This window comes from Apostichopus japonicus, chromosome 14 (genome assembly GCF_037975245.1).
Source record: "Apostichopus japonicus isolate 1M-3 chromosome 14, ASM3797524v1, whole genome shotgun sequence".
Classification (NCBI taxonomy): Eukaryota; Metazoa; Echinodermata; class Holothuroidea; order Aspidochirotida; family Stichopodidae; genus Apostichopus; species Apostichopus japonicus.
Genome location: NC_092574.1, coordinates 19,051,586 through 19,074,425, shown reverse-complemented (window position 1 = coordinate 19,074,425; position 22,840 = coordinate 19,051,586). Strand labels below are relative to the sequence as shown.

The window sequence follows — 22,840 nt, the reverse complement described above, 5'->3', positions numbered from 1 at the left end:
TTCAGAGAGGGTTATAGTGTAGTTCGCATGCGTGCTGCATAGAAGACGAATTGTTTCCAACAGCTTTGTAAAGGTCCAGTAATCTTGTGGCACCATTTGTTCCAGTTATTCTTGAAACAATTTCCCAGCAACAAGGTTAAGCCCAATCTGACGGGTGTGTTGTACCCCACACGAGATACAAGCTTATAGCCATTGTTCTAACTTCACACTCCTTCTGAAGAAATGTCACCCAAGATAGAACCTGGGCTTGAAAACCAAACAACTTGATACACTCTTAAACCCAGTCCCCATTACCTCAAGACTATAAACTATGATCATGTCCATGTCGCTTTAACCCAGTCCCCATTACATCAAGACTGTAACCGTATGACCATGCCCATGTCACTTCAACCCAGTCCCCATTACTCCAAGACTGTAACCGTATGACCATGCCCATGTCGCTTCAACCCAGTCCCCATTACATCAGGACTTTAACCGTATGATCATGCCCATGTTGCTTCAACCCAGTCCCCATTACATCAAGACTTTAACCTATGATCATGTCCCTGTCGCTTCAACTGAGTCCCCATTACATCAGGACTATAACTTATGATCATGTCCCTGTCGCTTCAACCCAGTCCCCATTACATCATGACTTTAACCGTATGACCATGCCCATGTCGCTTTAACCCAGTCCCCATTACATCAAGACTATAACCTATGATCATGTCCCTGTCGCTTCAACTACCTGAGTCCCCATTACATCAGGACTATAACCTATGATCATACCCACGTCACTTCAACCCAGTCCCCATTACATCAAGACTATAACCGTATGATCATGCCCATGTCGCTTCAACCTAGTCCCCATTACATCAAGACTATAACCTATGATCATGTCCCTGTCGCTTCAACTGAGTCCCCATTACATCAGGACTATAACCTATGATCATGCACATGTCGCTTCAACCCAGACCCCATTACATCAAGACTATAACCGTATATATGATCATGCCCATGTCGCTTCAACCCACTCCTTACGTATAAACTATATTATTTATATTTGTACATTTTTTTTCTTCTTTTCTTCCAGGGAGTCTCCTACTTTGTCTTTTTAAGACTTTATAGGAGACTTCCTTTTATCATTGTACACAATTGGCGATAAAACAAACAAATGAATTAAATCCAGTCTCCATTACACCACATCAAAACTATAACCGTATGATCATGCCCATGTAGCTTCAACCCACTCCTTACGTATAAATATTTGTACATTTTTTTTTCTTCTTTTCTTCCAGGGAGTCTCCTACTTTGTCTTTTTAAGACTTTATAGGAGACTTCCTTTTATCATTGTACACAATTGGCGATAAAACAAACAAATGAATTACACCCAGTCTCCATTACACCACATCAAGACTATAACCGTATGATCATGCCCATGTAGCTTCAACCCAGTCCCTATTACATCAAGAGGTGGGTCATATGAAGGGCACTTCTATATTGTATAGCTTATTTGTAGTTTGCATTTTTAAAGAAGGCTAATTGTTGTGTTTTGTTATGTAAAATAATATGCAAATTTTGTACTGGGGTAAAGTTCACATTTAAGTGTTTGTTCCTCCTTACATTTTCGTTTCATACCGGGAAACGGATAGATGGTTTCATATTGCAAATAACGCGCACTTGTGCACAGTCATTCGTTTCCTTGTTGTATTAGCATTGTCATGTTGTATTACGTTTCAAGTAGTATAAGTCACCTAGCTAATGACAGATGTCGCCATTTGCAAATCCAAACGTAATGGTTCTTCACGTTTTTTCATATCTTTTGTGAATACACATCAAACTTTTATCACTCTCATTTCGTAAGTATTTCTGGTTGAAATAATCATGTAATGTATTAAACTATATTATTAATTAAAAGAGTCATAATTTACTCTTCGAAGGGTCCAAAATCATCATAGGCCTAATCTCTTTCGAACAGTGATTGCAGTCTTCTCCTCAAATGTGAACTCTACCTAGGCTAACTCTTATAGCAGGCGCATAGCCAGCCTCGTGCTGTTTGGGACACTGAGACGCATTTTTGTCCTCATTAATTAAGTTTAATTAACGCTTGTAATGACTTTCCACGACGTCATCATAATTCTTCCCCCAACCCACCCCCGTTCTGGCGTAGGCCTAGTGACGAATATGCAAGTTGGGACAGATTGAGTTAAAAATCGATTGAGCCGGGTCAGAAGTTTTAAAATGCTCTTTCTTTTTGGATATTTCAGACTGGTTTTGACGAATATCCACCTAAGATCCATTCTCATTTTCACTTACCGACGAATAATACATTCTTCGTTATAACCCCTCAGTAACAAAACCTGTCTATAGCGTTAGGTACATGCGTTTTTGTATTATCATTGACGTATATATAAATCTTGACCGACTATATCAATTAGGAGACCCGAGGTCGCTTCTCGGCCTTCTGGCTAAGATCATGTGTAGCATTATGTTCCTCTTGTAGGGGAATCGATGACCACACATTCACAGTCTCGATGCCAGGGGACTGGGGTTGAGAGCGGACCAGTCGCTTCGTTGGTTGGTGTTTCAAACCCAGGTTCTTTGCTGGGTGACTATTCTTAAAAAGCAGGCCTATACCGTCAGTTAGAACAGTTTGTGAATTCATACGGCCACATGGGAAGGGGGGGGGGGGACTCACATGTCACCCTTTCAGTGTGAAAGTAAACAGTCTAATAAACCAACACCTATAGTATGATAAGTTACAACATTAACCATAGAAGCTCTTTCCGTTTAGACTTGCTCCAGTCTTTAGTTTCGTATATGAAGAAACATTAAACATGTAACATCTCCCTAATGAAATATGATTTCTCTATAGCTGTTGGCACGTTGCTCATCACAAGCATCACTTAGACGTAGACCAGTAATACTGTTTGGGTTTCATGCTTTTCCTATAATAATGTAGCCCAGATTACAACTACCTCAATCTGGCCTATTTATCCCATGGAGCGAAATGCTCCATGGTTATATATCTACCTGTTCTAGGTCACAGACTTTCACATGAAAATTTAGCAGAAACTGGAACTTTTATTTATCTTAAGTAGTCAATAATAATATGACGGAATCCAGTTATTGCTGGTACTCACAATGACTGATAGGCAAAACATGAGTTGAAATTTTGTTTACAATACATACGAATAAACTCTTTGTAGTAATGTAGAGAAACACAGAAGTCAATAAGTTCAAAATCCTTAGAGCCTGTTTCTCAAAACTCTTTTTATGCATATTTGTCAGTACGCCACAACGGGGGTGAATTGCATGCATTTAATGTACTTTTTCAAATTTTTGGTCATCTCCCTGATGTTGGCGCGTGCCCCAACACCACCCCCTCCCCTTCCACGTCTCTCACCTAACGCTATTATATTTTCACGAAGGCACATAACAGCAACTTATAACGCTATAATACAGATGCAGGCATAACGAAAATTAACGGCTGTATGGCAAGCCGTTTTACTTTTTATTCAATATTTAATGATATCTTTAATTATTTGATGATATCATTAAATCAATTGTTGATATCAAGAATTCGAATTGTTGATATCATTAAATCAATTAATGATATCATTAATTCAATTCATTTCTTGATATCAATAATTCATTTAATGATATCATTAAATGAATTAGTGATATCAAGAAATGATTTAAAGATATCTTTAAATGTATTTGTGATATGTACATATCACTAATTCGAATAAGTGATAACATCAAATATGACGTCATATTTACTGATATCACTAATTCGAATTAGTGATATGTACATATCATTAATTCGAATTAATGATATGTACATATCATTAATTCGAATTAGTGATATCAGTAAACATGACGTCATATTTGATGATATCACTAATTCGAATTAGTGATATGTACATATCAATAATTCGAATTAGTGATATGTACATATCACTAATTCGAATTATTGATATGTACATATCACTAATTCGAATTAGCGATATGTACATATCATTAATTCGAATTACTGATATCATCAAATATGACGTCATATTTACTGATATCACTAATTCGAATTAATGATATGTACATATCACTAATTCGATTTAATGATATCAACAAATATGACTTACATATCAAGAATTCGGCCATATTTAATGATATCATTAAATATGGCCGAATTCGTGATATGTACGTCATATTTGATGATATCATTAATTGGAATTTATGATATCAAAAATTCGAATTAATGATATCATTAAATATGGCCGAATTCGTGATTTGTACGCCATATTTGATGATATCAATAATTGGAATTTATGATATCATTAAATATGGCCGAATTCGTGATATGTACGTCATATACTTTTTGATATCATTAATTTAAATACAGATATCTGAAATTGAATTTACGATATCTTGAATTGAATTATTCATATCTATAATAGTTCATCTATTTTAAGATATCACAAATTCAATTCTTGATATCAGAAAGTTTAATTATGATATCATCAAATAAAATAATGATATCAATAATTTCCTTGCACCAATTAATGATATCATCAAATATGACGTACATATCATTAAAACAATTTCAGATATCATGAAATAATTCATGATATCATTAAATAATTGTTGATATCATTAAATAATTGTTGATATCAATAAATACTGAATAAAAAATAAAATGGCTTGCCATACGGCTGCACATTCGTCTTTTGTCGTCCCCGTTTTGCTTGTGACGTCATATCACACTCAATTACAGTACTGCCTTACTATTGTAAAAGAGGAAGCATAAACTACATTGCGTTCTCAATGTGACATATATGAATTTATGAACCGTCTTGTCAGATGCTGTACTGTCTTCGCAAACTAGTGTATATGTTACTATAGTTCTGACGAGGGAGGGGATCAGAGGGGGAACATCCTGGGGCCCTGGACTATATAAGGGGGCCCGTGGAAATATGGGATGAAGGGTGCAAGGAGGAGGTAACCATGCATAGGGTAACACAATAATGTGGGGTGGACGGAACATTTCTTGGAGGTGGGGTCACATCTCTTTTAACATATTATTGACGAAACATTTGTTTGCAACCAGCATGTCTATGTTATTAGTTTATTATTCATCGGTTTCCAAAGCGCATATTCCGATCTATAGTATAGGCCTGAGATCAGCACTTAAACCTTTAATTTAATTTGTTTTATGCCTATATCTTCACCCCCCCCCCCCGGAGACCTGCCTGCCACCCCATAGAGTAACCACATATCAGCAGTTCTGATGTAAAGGGGCTGGACTCTGCCTATAGAAGGATGGCATTTGGGTTGGCGGTGACAGCGTAGTTTCTTCGTTTTTATTTATTTCTCTCTCTCTCTATTTTAACTAGGTTTGTAACACAGATGTTTCACACTGGTGACTCTTTGTAACTCTGCAGCTTATTAGAAAACTCTTCCAAGTTATCAGTTGGACACAACGATTCAAGTATCTCAGTAAAAAGTTGAAAACAGGATCCTGACCAGTCCAACACATCATGGCATCATTGACTACATTGGAGCTTACTCTAATAGAGCTTAAAAGAGGTCTAACGCCGCCCAAAAACAACAAGGAACGCGAGGCAGCAGAAGAAATCATATCGGAATTGAACATTATTGACTTTGAAAGCAATGCAAAACCGCGTAAAATTATTGAACGGACATATGGTAAAGTGACGGTAAGGGTAGATTTACAAGGCATCATCAAACGAGATAACAAGACATTTGCTAACGTACAGGTGCAAATCGAGACGCGATCAGTGGCAGGAGCATTAATTCGCACGAAAGTGAAATTCAACAAAAGGATCAATGCTATACTGCGAGAAAGCTTGGATAAGACTGATTTCCTGTTGTTGGACGAGTAGAAGAAAAATGGCACCTACAAACAGGAAATGATAAATATGGTGATTACTACCAACTTAATGTAATTAAAAACATGTTTCACTTAATAACAACACCACATTAAAGTATGTACCTCAAGTTGTTATTATTACCAAGCTAAACTTGCTTTATTTTCAAAAGAACTTATGGTACTCAGATATTAATAATTGTTCGATTAGATAATTAAATATCTTTATATATGAAATGCTGCGAGGGTTGCCGATAGACGCATCACTATGATCACTATTACACTGCCTAGCGTGTTTGGAGGCATAACTAATGACCTTGGAACAATTGGAGGGCGTTTACATTTATTTCTTTGCACTTTTTGCTTTCTCTTCTTGTTTTTGGTCAGGATTTAAAATTAACACATCATCTTAGTTGAAAATACTTAATGAATTTCTATTTTTAAAAGTATGAAACAATATAAACAGGGGCGAAGCCATTCATAATCTGCGGAGGGTGGTGGGGGGGGGGGGTAGGCATAAAGACAGGGAGAGACCCCCCATGGCAGACAATATTCCAAAATATCTTTGTGTTCAGCCCATAAATGACACGAATCTGCGGTACACCATTACAGTAGTAAAATCTTCAACATCGATTCACAACCTGTAAACTATAGCACCATTCATATTGCATCTTAGCACCCTCTACTTTATCAAGACTTCTCGAATGGGACGGGTCGCCCCTCCCCCTTCACCCTTCCCCCTTGACAGCATAATACCTTAGCCCTTCCAGAACAAAAGTTGTGATTTCGCCTCTGAACCAAAAATGAATGTTAGAGAGAAACGGTATTCTTTGCCTTAGAATGAAGTTACTTTTCCAATCTCGATTACATTTTTTACAGCATAAAAGGTGTTGAAGATATTTTCATTAAACTATTAAAAGACTTGATCTTTCGCATTCTTCCTAAAAAGATGTTCAAGCAAATTTAATACTTTGTGAAAATAAACATGTTACAGAGCCAAACTGGAGTTTTCTGTTCTGTTTTTTCCCCTTTCCCTTCAAACATAAAGCCCCAATTTAATTACGTTATAAAGTTACATATGAATGACTTCCAGTAAGTATAGGCCTTTCTGGGTCATCCACATACAAAATAAGAAATGTCAGCTAAGTTTGGTGAATTGACAGCAAAACACATATACACCCACACCATCACGATTGTTAAACAATGAAAGAAAAGGAGCCAAAGTTTAAGTTTGAATTCCTCTATATTTATTGTCTCCAAAAAATATATGTAAGTCTGTTTGTATAAACATTCATATTTTATTATTGGCAGGTATATCGTAGAATGTGCACACAAAAAAGTCTGATTTTGTGCAAAAAGAGCATTGTAGAAAATTATGCTATACCAAAATCTTGGACTTTAGGCGAGCATCAATAAGAATAATGAGAACATTCAGCGAGGGGTTATAGTGTAGTCCGCATGCGTGCTGCATAGAAGACGAATTGTTTCCAACAGCTTTGTAAAGGTCCAGTAATCTTGTGGCACCATTTGTTCCAGTTATTCTTGAAACAATTTCCCAGCAACAAGGTTAAGCCCAATCTGACGGGTGTGTTGTACCCCACACGAGATACAAGCTTCAAGCCATTGTTCTAACTTCACACTCCTTCTGAAGAAATGTCACCCAAGATAGAACCTGGGCTTGAAAACCAAACAACTTGATACACTCTTAAACCCAGTCCCCATTACCTCAAGACTATAAACTATGATCATGTCCATGTCGCTTTAACCCAGTCCCCATTACATCAAGACTGTAACCGTATGACCATGCCCATGTCACTTCAACCCAGTCCCCATTACTCCAAGACTGTAACCGTATGACCATGCCCACGTCACTTCAACCCAGTCCCCATTACTCCAAGACTGTAATCGTATGACCATGCCCATGTCGCTTCAACCCAGTCCCCATTACATCAAGACTTTAACCGTATGATCATGCCCATGTTGCTTCAACCCAGTCCCCATTACATCAAGACTTTAACCTATGATCATGTCCCTGTCGCTTCAACTGAGTCCCCATTACATCAGGACTATAACCTATGATCATACCCACGTCACTTCAACCCAGTCCCGATTACATCAAGACTTTAACCGTATGACCATGCCCATGTCGCTTCAACCCAGTCCCCATTACATCATGACTTTAACCGTATGATCATGCCCATGTTGCTTCAGCCCAGTCCCAATTACATCAAGACTTTAACCTATGATCATGTCCCTGTCGCTTCAACTGAGTCCCCATTACATCAGGACTATAACCTATGATCATACCCACGTCACTTCAACCCAGTCCCGATTACATCAAGACTTTAACCGTATGACCATGCCCATGTCGCTTCAACCCAGTCTCCATTACATGAAGACTATAACCTATGATCATGTCCCTGTCGCTTCAACTGAGTCCCCATTACATCAGGACTATAACCTATGATCATGCACATGTCGCTTCAACCCAGACCCCATTACATCAAGACTATAACCGTATATATGATCATGCCCATGTCGCTTCAACCCACTCCTTACGTATAAACTGTAATATTTATATTTGTACATATTTTTTCTTCTTTTCTTCCAGGGAGTCTCCTACTTTGTCTTTTTAAGACTTTATAGGAGACTTCCTTTTATCATTGTACACAATTGGCGATAAAACAAACAAATGAATTAAACCCAGTCTCCATTACACCACATCAAGACTATAACCGTATGATCATGCCCATGTAGCTTCAACCCAGTCCCTATTACATCAAGAGGTGGGTCATATGAAGGGCACTTATATATTGTATAGCTTATTTGTAGTTTGCAGTTTTATAGAAGGCTAAATGCTGTGTTTTGTTATGTAAAATAATATGCAAATTTTGTACTGGGGTAAAGTTCACATTTAAGTGTTTGTTCTCCTTACAGTTTCGTTTCATACCGGGAAACGGATAGATGGTTTCATATTGCAAACAACGCCCACTTGATACAATACAATACGATAGAAGAATATAGCATTCAACTTGTGCACAGTAATTAGTTTCCTTGTTGTATTAGCATTGTCATGTTGTATTACGTTTCAAGTAGTATAAGTCACCTAGCTAATGACAGATGTCGCCATTTGCAAATCCAAACGTAATGGTTCTTCACGTTTTTTCATATCTTTTGTGAATACACATCAAACTTTTATCACTCTCATTTCGTAAGTATTTCTGGTTGAAATAATCATGTAATGTATTAAACTTTATTATTAATTAAAAGAGTCATAATTTACTCTTCGAAGGGTCCAAAATCATCATAGGCCTAATCTCTTTCGAACAGTGATTGCAGTCTTCTCCTCAAATGCGAATTCTACCAAAGTTAGCTCTTTTAGCAGGCGCGTAGTTTTTTTTTTAGTTACCGCAAGACTAGTCAAGTAAGAATTCGTTTCATTTTATTACAGGTCAAGTCACAGGTCACACATAACAGCAACTTATTACGCTATACTACAGATGCAGGCGTAACGAAAATTAACGGCTGCACATTCATCTTTTGTCATCCCCGTTTTGCTTGTGGCGTCATATCACTCTCAATTACAGTACTGCCTTACTATTGTAAAAGAGGAAGCATAAACTACATTGCGTTCTCAATGTGACATATAGCATATGCATTTATGAACCGTCTTTTCAGATGCTTTACTGTCTTCGCAAACTAGTTTATATGTTACTATACTTACTCCTGGGGGCCCTGGACTATAAGAGGGCCCGTGGAAATATGGGATATAGGGGGCAAGGAGGAGGTAACCATGCATAGGGGTAACACAAAAATATGGGATGGACTAAACATTTCTTGGAAGTGGGTGGTCAAAACTCTTTTATTGACGGAACATTTGTTTGCAACCAGCATGTCTATATGTGATTAGTTATTATTCATTGATCTCACAAACTGAAGTAAAAGATGGTTTCCAAAACGCATATTCCGATCTAAAGTATAAGCCTGCAATCAGCACCTAAACCTTTACCACTCGGTCCAATTTTACTTTTCTTATGCCTATATCTTCACACCCCCTGGAGACCTGCCTGCCACCCCAGGATGTAACCACAAATCAGCAGTTCTGATGTAAAGGGGATGGAATTTGGTTTGGCAGTGACAGCGTAGTTTCTTCGTTTTTATTTCTTTCTCTCTATCTCTTTTTTTACTAGGTTTGTAACACAAATGTTTCACACTGGTGACTCTTTATAACTCTTCAGCTGATAAGAAAACTCTACAAAGTTATCATTTGGACACAACGATTCAAGTATCTCCCTAAAAAGTTCCTCCTACCTCTGAAAACAGAATCCTGTCCAGTCCAAACTCATCATGGCAGTTTTCGATGAAGCCGACAGAGGTATAACGCCTTACGGCAACAACAGTGAACGCAAGGCAGCAAAACAAATCATATCGGAATTGAACATTACTGAATTTGAAAACAATGCAAGGCAGCGTACAATTATTCAACAGACATATGGTAAAGTGACGGTAAGAGTAGATTTACAAGGCACCTACACTCGAAATAATGTCACATATGCTAACGTACAAGTGCAAATCGGGAATCGATCAATAGCAGGAGCAGAATTTCGCACGCAAGTGATGTACTGCAACCGGATCAATGAAAGACTGCTAGAAAGCTTGCGTCAGGAAAAGTTTCTGACATTGGACGAGTAGAAGAGAAATGACACCTACCAGCAGGAAGAGATAAAGATGGAGATTACTATCAAGTCTGTAATTAAAAACATGTTTCACTTAATAACAACATCACATTAAAGTATGTACCTCAAGTTGTTATTATTAACAAGCTAAACTTGCTCTGTTTTCAAAGGTACTTATTATCCTCAGATATTAATAATCGCTTTCCATTAGATAATTAAATATCTTTATATATGAAATGCTCCGAGGGTTGCCGATAGAAGTATCACTATTTCACTTCCTAGCATGTTTGGAGGCATAACTAATGACCCTTGGAACAATTGGAGGGCGTTTCCATTTATTTAATCCTTTGAACTGCTTGCTTTCTTATTTTTTTCTTCTTGTTTTTGGTCGGGATGTTAAAATGAATAAAAAAAATTGTCAACACATAATCTTAGTTGATAATACTTTATGAATTATTATTAAAAAAACTATGAAACAATATAAACAGGGGCAAAGCCATGCATATTTCTGGTGGTGGTGGGGGGGGGGGACGGGGGTAGGCATAAAGACAGGGAAAGCCCCCCATGGCTAACAATATTACATAATATCCTTGTGTTCAGCCCATAAATGACACGTATCTGCGGCACACCATAACAGTAGTAAAATCTTCAACATCGATTCACAACCTGTCAACTATAGCACCATGCATCTTAGCACCCTGTACTTTACCAAACCTTCTCCAATGGGACGGGTCGCCCTCCCCCTTTCACCCTTCGCAGTATAATACCTTAGCCCTTCCAGAACAAAATTTGTGGTTTCGCCTCTGAATCAAAAATGAATGTTAGAGAGAAACGGTATTCTTTGCTTTAGAATCAAATTACCTTTCCGATCTCGATTAAATTTTTTACAGCTTACAAGGTTTTGAAGGTATTTCCATTAAACTATTAAAAGACTTGATCTTTCACATTCTTCTTAGAAAGATGTTCAATTAAATTTAATAATTTGTAAAAATAAACCTGTTACAGAGTCAAATTGGAGTTTTCTGTTCAGTTTTTTATTTTCCTTACACCAATTCCATTACGTTATAAAGTAACATAGGAATGGTTTCCAGTAAGTAAGCCTACTGTGCTTGGTCTTAATTTAAAAGTTTTTCGTATTGGCAGTTACTGTCTCGGGTTTAGCGGTGTTCAGATGTATTCCGGGTGGAATGTTAAGTTTCTAACCAGAATGCAAAATGCGTTGTGGTTTCGTTGATGTAACATGAGCAGTTTTCTTCATGAATCTGACGTAACGTATAGTGAGGGTGTACATATTTACAAGGTTTTCACAATTTGACCCCTGGTGACCCCAAATGACCTTTGATCTCCACTAAAAATAAAAGACTTCTTGTACTCAACGTGGTACTTCTACACATCAAATATGAAATTGGTCTACCATTCCCTTCTTGAGATATCGTGATTGCAAGCTTGGCGTCTCAAACGCACTCACACACGTACAAACGCCATCATGAATGCAAAGGTTATAACGATAATCATCGAAACCAAAAACAAGTCAGTAGTTCCGAAATACTTGTAGAAATAAAATATATGCAATGGAAATTGAAAAAATGTACTTTGCGTTGATTTGGCCATCTAGCTTCTCCTATACTAGCACATTTTCCAAACAATGTTAACAGTTCTTCAACTGTTCTGATCTCACGAGATATTTTTATTTTTTTTACTGGTTCCCCTCAGAAATAACCACCCCACCCCCTCAGATCGTTACTTGCTGAAGTTTCTTGAAACAATAGCAATGACTGGGAAGTATACACACCAACTGGCTATTGCCTTAACATTAAATTCTAACTTCCGAATTGCCTATCACATAAAGAGGTTTCCCCTGGCAAGCAGTCACAATTAAATTACTCTTGCCAATGAATGGGCCTATGGTGCTGTGCATACAAAATATTATAGTCAAGTTATCATTACTATTTTTGAGATAAGAGAAGAGAGTTGATTAAATGTGGTGATGGTACAGTATCCTGGATTAAGAAATTTTGTTAGAATATGCATCCCATACATGATTAGCATAGCACAATCAGTGGTCTGTTGAGCGATGTTGAAATCAGTATAATGTAATTATGTGGAAAATCCAATGTTGCCCATGCAGAATCAGAGATTTCTTAAGTGGTCTAACCGAATCGAGGCCGAAACCTGAGCCATTTCTTAGATTACCATAAAAATAAATCAAATTAAACTTAGGAGGGGGGGGGGGGTGAAGCGGTGATGGGGTCTCAAGGAGAGGCCAAAAACAACATATGCCTCTCTCTCTGCGGGCATCCACATACAAAATATTAAACTCTTATCCAAGTTTGGTGAATAGAAAGCAAAAACACATATTCGAATACCCACACCATCATGATTGTCAGAAAACAATACTGCAAAACAATGAAACAGAAGGAGCCAAAGTTTAAGTTTGAATTCCTCTATATTTATTGTCTCCAAAACAAACTATGTAAATCTGTTTGTATAAACATTCATTTTTTATTATTGGCAGGTTATATCATAGATTGTGCACAAAAATATAAGGCAAATTTTATGCAAAGTGAGCATTGCAGATAATTATGCTGTATCAAAATCTTCGACTTTAGGCGAGCATCAACAAGAATAATGAGAACATTCAGCGAGAGGTTATAGTGTAGTCCGCATGCATGCTGCATAGAAAACGAATTGTTTCCAACAGCTTTGTAAAGGTCCAGCAATCTTGTGGCATCATTGCTCCAGTTTTTCTTGAAACAATTTCCCAGCGACAATGTTTAGCCCAATCTGATGAGTGTGTTGCACCGAACACGAGTTACAAGCTTCAAGCCATTGTTCTGACTTGATACTCCTTCTGAAGAAATATCACCCCAGATAGAACATGGGCTTGAAAACTAAACTTGATACACTCTTAAACCAAGTCCCCTTAAATCAAGTCAGCATCAACAAGTCCATTGGTAGATACTACCCATGATCAGAGATCAAAGGTCGGTGAGAGATCTACTGTGTATGGTTCACACGTGATCACATGATCTTAACCAAGAGGCAGAGAAGCGATACCAGCCATTGAGTGTCATCATTTAACCATTTTCCAGACCAAAAGTAAGATGAAATTTTTCTCGAAAAAAAACATCAAAAATCCCAAAATTTGCACTTTTCCATTTTACCCATTTCTTACATTTTTTGAGACTTGATATAATGTACAACTACTGTGATGTCCCTGACTTTCCCTTGGTATTTAGTTGGTAGTTAGTTCAGAAAAGAAACTTTATTAATATGAGCAAATGACTGTAGTCTCAACTACCGATAAAGCCATGATAAGCCATGATAAAGAAAAATGCTCCGGGTTGCTGGAATACAAGAACGTTCCTCTCAGTTCGGAAACGGGGTTCACAGCCGATAAATGTGAGTCCATGATAATGATCAAATTATTAATATTGAGTAATTAAGTAATACAAAATTGAGAGAAGGTATCCACGGTTCATTATCTTTAATTGGCAAGATTTGAAAAAGAAAAAAAAATCGTAATCGAATGACTTGACAGAACTGTGAAAAAATAATATTTGAACAAATTTTTGAAAGATTATAAAGTACTGCTAGTTATTTCCCTTTAACCTTGGCTATTAGCCCCTGGTTCTCCTGCTTCATCTGTTTCAGATCGGAAGATATTTTTTCCAAGTTGGCCCCAGTCTTCTTTCCTAGTTCTTTATCCACCTGACAAATGAGATATTAAAATATTCATGATTATAACAACACTTATAGGTAGGTTGACTTTTAACATCTAAATGCAGCAAAGCTGAGCTGAAATTCGGAATGTAAAATTTAAATTCATCATTAAAATAAAGAAAAGACCAACCCAAGATGAAAGCATTAGTAATAGCAACAAAAGAGGCATTATTTTACCAAAAGTGAAAAATGTACAGCTTTTTTGTTAGGAGCAGACAATCTTGAAGATGAGAGCTCTACGGTTAGGTTCAACTTTGAGAAAACAACCTAGTACAATTTATAAAGCTGATTTTTTAGAAGATGTTAGAAGATGTACGAGTCGGCAAAATCAATCTTGCTGTTACTTCCAGCTAGTTTGAGTGAAGTGACTCACATGTACATAAAGAGTACATTTAATATATGGTGGCATAAAATCCCACATCCTATGCTTCAAGGTCTGGGAGGAACAGCCACCAAAAATGAGGTTTAAGACCCCATACATGGAATTTTCCCATTTACTGTCAATATTTGTGCAATACCAGATGGCTCGAACAAGTAGGAATGGCAACATTACGTACCTGACAAGATCACTGGATATATGGGGATTTAAAACTTGTTTCCCTTTAAAAGTCAACAATGCATACAGGCTTCAGTGTCTTTAGAAAAAGTGGTGTACTTTGAAATACAGGTTACTTATCTTATAAGGTGCAGAAATGGTCACCGAAAAACTATCAGAATGTCCTGTAATATTTACTATTGAGATCATCAGAGTGACGACTTTAACATAAACTACTCACTTGCCCTTGAGATATTCCTTTACACATTCAGGGGGTACGGTAGGGGTCGGAGGTTCCTTGCATACAGGAAAGACATTTTATCATTCCCCAGTGTAAAATTACATACCAAGAGCGAATGTAAGCGACTAGTCCAAAGTGAGATAAATAAAGTTCTACTCATGATGCACATTAAGTACTTGGTAGGACCCGAGAGCTGATATTCTATATAAATAATGACAAATGACAAGTTTGGGTGTCAAACATGAGACTACATATAATTTACTCTTGGCAAATAGCAAGATATCACGATCCTAACCATTTCTGTCACGGAAGAAGTTACACACAATTTGTTACTTTTGTTCTTTTGTCGAGGAATGGATAACATACCTGGTCTTCCAAATCTCTGATCTCTCTCATAATACTGCCTGTATCTTCAACTGTCTTGATAAGCTGGTCAAAACTCTATGGAATAGAAACGGTTATATATCATATATTTATTTTCTGTTATTTGATAGATGACTTGACATATGAATGAAAAGTAGCTTTTTAGTAGCGACTCGTCATGATCAATAACTAATATTGCACGAGTAGGAAAGAGGCATTACTAATCCTCGTCTAATATTGCACGAGTAGGGAAGAGGCATTACTAATCCTTGTCTAATATTGCACAAGTAGGGAAGAGGCTTTTCTAATCCTTGTCTAATATTGCACGTGTAAGGAAGAGGCATTACTAATCCTTGTCTAATATTGCACGAGTAGGGAAGAGGCATTTCTAATCCTTGTCTAATATTGCACTAGAAGGGAAGAGGCATTACTAATCCTTGTCTAATATTGCACGAGTAAGGAAGAGGCATTACTAATCCTCGTCTTATATTGCACATGTAAGGAAGAGGCATTACTAATCCTTGTCTAATATTGCACGAGTAGGGAAGAGGCATTTCTAATCCTTGTCTAATATTGCACCAGTTGGGAAGAGGCTTTTCTAATCCTTGTCTAATATTGCACGTGTAAGGAAGAGGCATTACTAATCCTTGTCTAATATTGCACGAGTAGGGAAGAGGCATTTCTAATCCTTGTCTAATATTGCACTAGAAGGGAAGAGGCATTACTAATCCTTGTCTAATATTGCACGAGTAAGGAAGATGCATTTCTAATCCTTGTCTAATATTGCACGAGTAGGGAAGAGGCACTAATCTTTGTCTAATATTGCACGAGTAGGGAAGAGGCATTACTAATCCTCGTCTAATATTGCACGAGTAGGGAAGAGGCATTACTAATCCTCGTCTTATATTGCACCAGTAGGGAAGAGGCATTACTAATCCTTGTCTAATATTGCACCAGTAGGGAAGAGGCATTACTAATCCTCGTCTTATATTGCACGAGTAGGGAAGAGGCTTTTCTAATCCTTGTCTTATATTGCACCTGTAGGGAAGAGGCATTACTAATCCTCGCCTAATATTGCAAGAGTAGGGAAGAGGCATTACTAATCCTTGTCTAATATTGCACGAGTAGGGAAGAGGAATTTCTAATCCTTGTCTAATATTGCACGAGTAGGGAAGAGGCATTACTAATCCTCGTCTAAATTGCAGAAGTAGGGAAGAGGCATTACTAATCCTTGTCTAATATTGCACGAGTAGGGAAGAGGCATTACTAATCCTTGTCTGATATTGTCTAATTTGAAAATACTGCTGAACCTTACCTCGTGTAAGCTCGCTAAGAACTTGTAAGCTTTTCTGACAGATTCATCTTTCTTGGCATCCTGGGAAGATGAAAATGAACGTTATTTCAAATAGTTTGTGCTAATTTAAATCTATGATTAATTATTTGCAAACCAATGCAGTTCATATATCCTTTGGCACTGTATCTCCTTTAATGGCAACGTATGGTATGTGCTATATAAAACATAAATTGTATCACTAACATTCAATCCCCACAGGTCATTCATTAAATATGTACACAGACTTCATTCAATACCCATGACATTTAGTTCATTAAATCCAGTTCGATGATAATTCAGAATCGCGCTCTTGTCTTTTAAATCTCTTCTTCGTGTCCCACATCGTAGCTAGATATATGTCAATTTGTACTATAGGCCTGGCAATCTTTCCCGCATCAAAGATATGAAATTAATACAAGGTTGCCAATTTAATCTATTATTCATTCATACTTAGTAAAGATTCCTAAATCCTATTGGTCCATTCAGGTCAGCTGACCGTGGTTAATCCTGTGAGTAAAATTACACTGTAAAATTACGGGGCATCACTTTAATAAATCTTTGGTTATATGTAACCAAAAATGTTTTGTTTTATGATTTTTCACCCACACAAATGGTAGTGTATGAATGAACGGGGTTAATCAACGGTCTAGCGTGCGTTACTCACATAATTAATGCACTCCGGGTGTTAATGCTATCGCTGGATGCACTCGTGCTCCGCCCTCGTGCATCGCTTGCATTATCCCCCAATCGTGCATTAATCCTGTGAGTAACGCACGCTAGACCGTTGATTAACCCCTTATTTAACCTTAATTACATTGTTGCAAGATACTTGATACAAGGTTGCTAATTTAATCTTTAATTTACTCTTAATTACATTGTTGCCAGATACTTGATACAAGGTGGCCAATTTAATCATTTATTTACCTTTAATTAAATTGGTGCCAGATACTTGACAATGTTGCCAATTTAATCTTTTATTCTCTTTAATTACATATATGCTAGATACTTGATACAAGGTTGCCAATTTACTCTTTTATTTATAAGATCAATACATATAAACAGATACATACCTTAAAGATCATTTCATCAGTAGCGGTAAAGGTTCTATTCAGTTTACCCGATGCTTGGTTGATTTCCTTCTGTAAACTTCTTGTTTCGATGAGAATCTGGAAGATTTTAAGGGTAGAATTATAAAAATGCAGATTCTTATCATGTAATACTAGCAACCAAAAATACTTCATGAATCCACTTGCAAAAACCCCGCAGCTCCAGTTGAGGCAGACCAAATATTATCTTGTGGTTTAATATTTTGTTGTTGTGTCATAGTGCTACAGATTCTTAGTGAGCTTACAAGAGGTAAAGCTAGGCAGCATTCTCTTAAAAGACAAGTACCAGATAGTATCGAAAGTTTAATAAAATATAATACTTTTACATCATATATTATTCGTGTTCAAGCCTTCGGTCTTCTTAACGTAGGATGATGATCCTTTTTTGATACTAAAAGCCCTTTTGCAAAATAATACTTTCCATTTCAAATAATTAAAAAAATGAAAATTCTTAAGGGTCCTGCAATTTGCTTGTATCAAGTGATACTAATATGAAAGTTGCATTTTACTGTAATCCGATAGTTAAGACTACAAATAATGAATTAAAATCTTTTTTTTTTTTACATTTATGACATTTGGTATCTGTAGCTATCATAAATGTTATTCTGCCACTGTATTGCTTGACGTAAAAAAAACTGCCCCAGGTCCAAGATTAAAAGTATCAGCTCACCTTTTCTATATCCTCTTTTTGTTTTCTAATGTTGCCAACAATTTCCATAATTCTTCGAGTGTAAGCCGAACGATTTAAATCTCTGGTCAAGGTCTTGTAGTCTTCAACCTGCCAAAGAAACATTCCAAGTATATGAGAAAAGGAAAATTTCAGTTCCAGTAGAAATTCTAGAAATTAAAACACAGCAAAGTTTGTAGTTCTCTAAAACTAGACATTGCTAAGACATACACCTGCAAAGGGTATAAGAGAAGAAGAAGACATGACTACTTCCTAAAGAAACTTTGCTTCCACCAGGACACTTGGCTGGCATCGATAGCAAAAGACAACTTTCAGAGATCAATTTTAATCTTCCAGAGAAGGAACCCGAGAGGGATGGGAATTCCATTCCGATTCAACCCAGTGAATGAGACTCGTTCAGCAATTTAAAAAATTTATCCAACAATTAGAAACATAACACAAACCCAAGGTACAGTCTAGAGCAAACTTCACACATAAACATGTTATAAACCTCTGACAGATCTCTCTCATACCCAGATTAATGAATCTGGTAAAGATTTCAAATTCCCTTCAGGGCCTCATATGGATACAATCCACAGTGATGTCCCTGGCAACGAGCATGAACTAATTGTTCTCTTGTACCTAAAGGGTGACAACACTCTGGATGTTAGCTTAGAAGTTTTTCATACTTGTTTGGAGGGACGGCAATGTCTTCAATAGAAAATTCCATAGCGATGAATGTCTTCAGTGGAAAATTCCATAGAGATGGTGCACTTAAAACTTGATAAATACTTAGAACTAAGCTTACTGATGGGCATTTGGATAACATAGGTCAAAGTGTGCATGAAGGACTCAAAGTTGACAAAAAACTTTTTGATTCTTTTCACGATGAAGGCGCTGCATAGAATCCTGAGAATATGGTTCTCTTCCAGTAATAAATTTGGAAAAACATGCAATCTAAATCTAAATACCTTCTGGTTCCCTATCAATATTTAACAGTTTGGAATTCTGAAGCCTTTCCCGTCACTTACCAGTTGTTTGTAAGACTCTTCTTTGCCTTTCGTTTCTTCAGCGACCTCCTTCATCTTCTCTCTGAGGGCTCGGATATCTTCAACCTTTTTCAAGGACTCATTCTGTTCAGGGTGAGGGGGACAAAATGTATTCATAGACCTATTCATTTAATGCCCTGGGTTTAAACAACAGAATGTAGCTTTATACAAACTAGATATTTATTGAAATGTCTTCACAGCCTCAATACAAGAACATTGTACAGTAAAAGCTGGCTGAGTATGACCTCTATAATCATTAACCATCTGTGAGACCATTAAATTCACAAAAGAATTGAAACAAAACAAACATTCTTTACTATAGGCGGCTATTAACATATACGCAGATCTACACTTGCAACTTGCTTTCAAAACGAACTATAACTCTAGGCACTTGGGTATCTATTGAGACATTAGATACACAGACCTTTGAATCCAAAACTATCTAGGTTGAGATACAGTCTGCATCGAATATTCCTTTAAATCTGAACATTAGTTCATTCAATTCACCCAGAATGACTCAGATCAACATACTGTTGATATGACAAATGTTGTATTTGATAAATACGCAGTTGACGAATCTACAAGCCTTTCTATCCACATAGATACATACATGTATATTCGACAAATAAATGTAGCATTACACTACACATTCGTGTAATCATTTACATCTAAAATACCATTCTATCCATATTAAAACAGCCAGCACACTACACCACCCACACCCTCACAAGGATATATCCATCTGCAATGTTGTTTATGGAGGATATATGAGCAGAATGGATAAATACTTACTGTACTATGACAATCAGGTGATTTGACAGACCTACACAACAACAATTCAATGGCTTCATGCAGCTTAGCAACAACAGACCCAACAACACAACTTCAAAGACAAACTGGTAACTGACAGTTGTATCTGGAAACATTAAAATACATTTCATGTTTTTTTTTTTGTCAAGACTCACTGCTTGTGTATCGTTTTCCTGCTGGAGTTTCTCGCACTCTGCAATCAACGGTGTTCTGTGTTCCTCCCACTGTTTGTGTAGACTTTGTAGTCTCTGTATGCTAGCATCCACCACACTCTGATGAGAGAGATGATCAGTGAAGAATTAAGAACACGAAAAAATATGTCTCCGAGTCTTATCATCCAAGTTCACATCTGTGCTTAACCTTTTTGGGGTGGGAGGAGGATGGGGAGAGGTCTGGAGAGGTTAGAGTGCCAAGTTAGTGTCTCATTAATTGGTTTACTGTCAAATTTCACAGTCATATCTTCCTCCCGAACAAACTTAGCACAGTCTCTAACTCGATCATTGTCAAGCCAAACATTCTAGTTGCAGACAAGATTTTTGTTCTGTTTTGCATACAGTGGTATTGATATTTCCAGTATAATTTCAAAGGTATTTGATTTTAAGGGCAAAGAAAATTACTTAATAGGTGTAAAGATGGCATAAGTGTGTAAAGATCAGACACCCTGTGTTGGACAAGTTCCTCTCAACGACCTTTATGGCTCCACTGCAAAATGTCTACTCGCTTGGTGTAATGAAATGTTGCGATGGTTTAATAGTTATCATATTCCAATTCATATAGTCATACTCCGACTGTTTGATATTAACCTGTTGACGGCAAAGCCTGTATTAATGAGTGCCATCAACAGACTTGTCAAGTCTGTACAAGAGATCATGGAAAAAACCCGCAAATATTCTCAGAAACACCTAGAACAGTATTCAAAGCTGTAAAGGTTGCTAAGAGTATGATCTGCAGGAAGAACGAGGTACATCTCAAGTTGGAAAAAACAAATGGACAGAAGCTAGGGAGTACAACATTATTCTGCAGTTGGAGACAGCTATTTCATGATCAATAAATGGAACACCATAAAAAAATCTGGACTTTCTTTGATTTTCATATAAAAATTATTATCAATAGCAACAAAGAGCAAATGATTACTCGTTGGAATATTTTCTAGCAACTTAATTTTAACCTCTGTTACACATCAGTGAATGGTGCTATGGATAATACTTGAAATATTATACTACTTTAATTTGTAGTTGGAGGAGGTCCTGTGTACAAAAATTCTGAGAAAAAGGAGTTAAACTCACAAAAAACATGACGGCACTTTTCTAAATGAGCATTTCCTAGTTTTGTTTCGACCTGGTTTGTTTTGTACCACGATCCGGTATAGGCTGAAGAAATATCTTTTTTTCTTTACCTGGAGTTTGGCAATATTGTTGTCTGCATCTGGTAGTAGATCCATGGTCTTCTTTTTTACTTTGTACAAGTCTTGGTTAGCTTCATACTGTTTCTCTAAATCCTTTTGTTCTTCCTCCAACTGTCAAAAGAATTTCAGTGAGAGAAAGAAAAAGTTAATAAAGAAAAAGGCATATTGGCATATTGCTACTTGTACATAACATTGAATGGGTTTATTTGCTGGAAAAAAATTTGAATTCACTTGTTGGGGAGTATATCCTCTACCAACAAATGACAGCCATCTCAATGTGTCATGGACTCCACCACATTACCTTTAGCAGCCTTTCTAATTGAATCAAACAGCAAGACATCGTTATCTTCGTTGCTGTTAGGAGAACGGCAAACAACACCAATAGTTATAACATCACTGGGCCTCTTGGAGTTGTCTGTGGACAACTAGCACGCGACAGAATTTACAAAAGAACCTTGCAACTGAGATTTCTCAACACTAACAATATCATCTCTAACAAACAGTAAAACTCCCTCAACCATTCCATTCTCAAAGCCCATTCCCCTTGCACCGAGACTACAGTCATTGTCATTGCCACTCTCTTAGAAAGGGAAACTGTTCTCCTGGTACAGCCAACTGTACAACTGTTCACTTGGTACAGCCAACTGTACAACTGTTCTCCTGGTACAGCCAACTGTACAACTGTTCACTTGGTACAGCCAACTGTACAACTGTTCACTTGGTACAGCCAATTGTACAACTGTTCTCCTGGTACAAGCCAACTGTACAACTGTGTTCTCCTGGTACAGCAAACTGTACAACTGTTCACTTGGTACAGCCAACTGTACAACTGTTCACTTGGTACAGCCAACTGTACAACTGTTCTCCTGGTACAGCCAACTGTACAACTGTTCTCCTGGTACAGCAAACTGTACAACTGTTCACTTGGTACAGCCAATTGTACAACTGTTCTCCTGGTACAGCAAACTGTACAACTGTGTTCTCCTGGTACAGCCAACTGTACAACTGTTCACTTGGTACAGCCAACTGTACAACTGTTCACTTGGTACAGCCAACTGTACAACTG

The 22,840-nt window shown here is 37.2% G+C and overlaps 1 protein-coding gene, 1 long non-coding RNA gene and 1 other non-coding gene across 3 annotated transcripts in view; 1 reads left to right on the top strand and 2 right to left on the bottom strand.

Moving 5' to 3' along the window:
* The first annotated feature begins 1,346 nt into the window (after positions 1-1,346).
* Positions 1,347-13,392, top strand: LOC139980140 (uncharacterized). Its single transcript, XR_011797458.1, has 3 exons — positions 1,347-1,838; positions 5,373-9,077; positions 10,057-13,392. It is a non-coding gene; the product is annotated as an uncharacterized lncRNA (long non-coding RNA).
* The window catches only part of LOC139980138 (coiled-coil domain-containing protein 22 homolog), a 23,382-nt gene continuing 13,511 nt past the window's right edge, over positions 12,970-22,840 (bottom strand). The window contains exons 10-17 of the mRNA XM_071991568.1: positions 21,766-21,885; positions 20,525-20,641; positions 19,542-19,643; positions 18,514-18,621; positions 17,808-17,903; positions 16,720-16,779; positions 15,408-15,482; positions 12,970-14,253 (exon numbers count right to left, since the gene is read on the bottom strand). Coding sequence (XP_071847669.1) covers positions 14,140-14,253; positions 15,408-15,482; positions 16,720-16,779; positions 17,808-17,903; positions 18,514-18,621; positions 19,542-19,643; positions 20,525-20,641; positions 21,766-21,885 — 792 coding nt within the window. The 3' untranslated portion in view covers positions 12,970-14,139. The remainder of the gene's footprint in view (positions 14,254-15,407; positions 15,483-16,719; positions 16,780-17,807; positions 17,904-18,513; positions 18,622-19,541; positions 19,644-20,524; positions 20,642-21,765; positions 21,886-22,840) is intronic.
* LOC139980412 (small nucleolar RNA SNORA79) lies at positions 14,601-14,720 on the bottom strand. Its single transcript, XR_011797562.1, has one exon. It is a non-coding gene; the product is annotated as a small nucleolar RNA SNORA79 (small nucleolar RNA).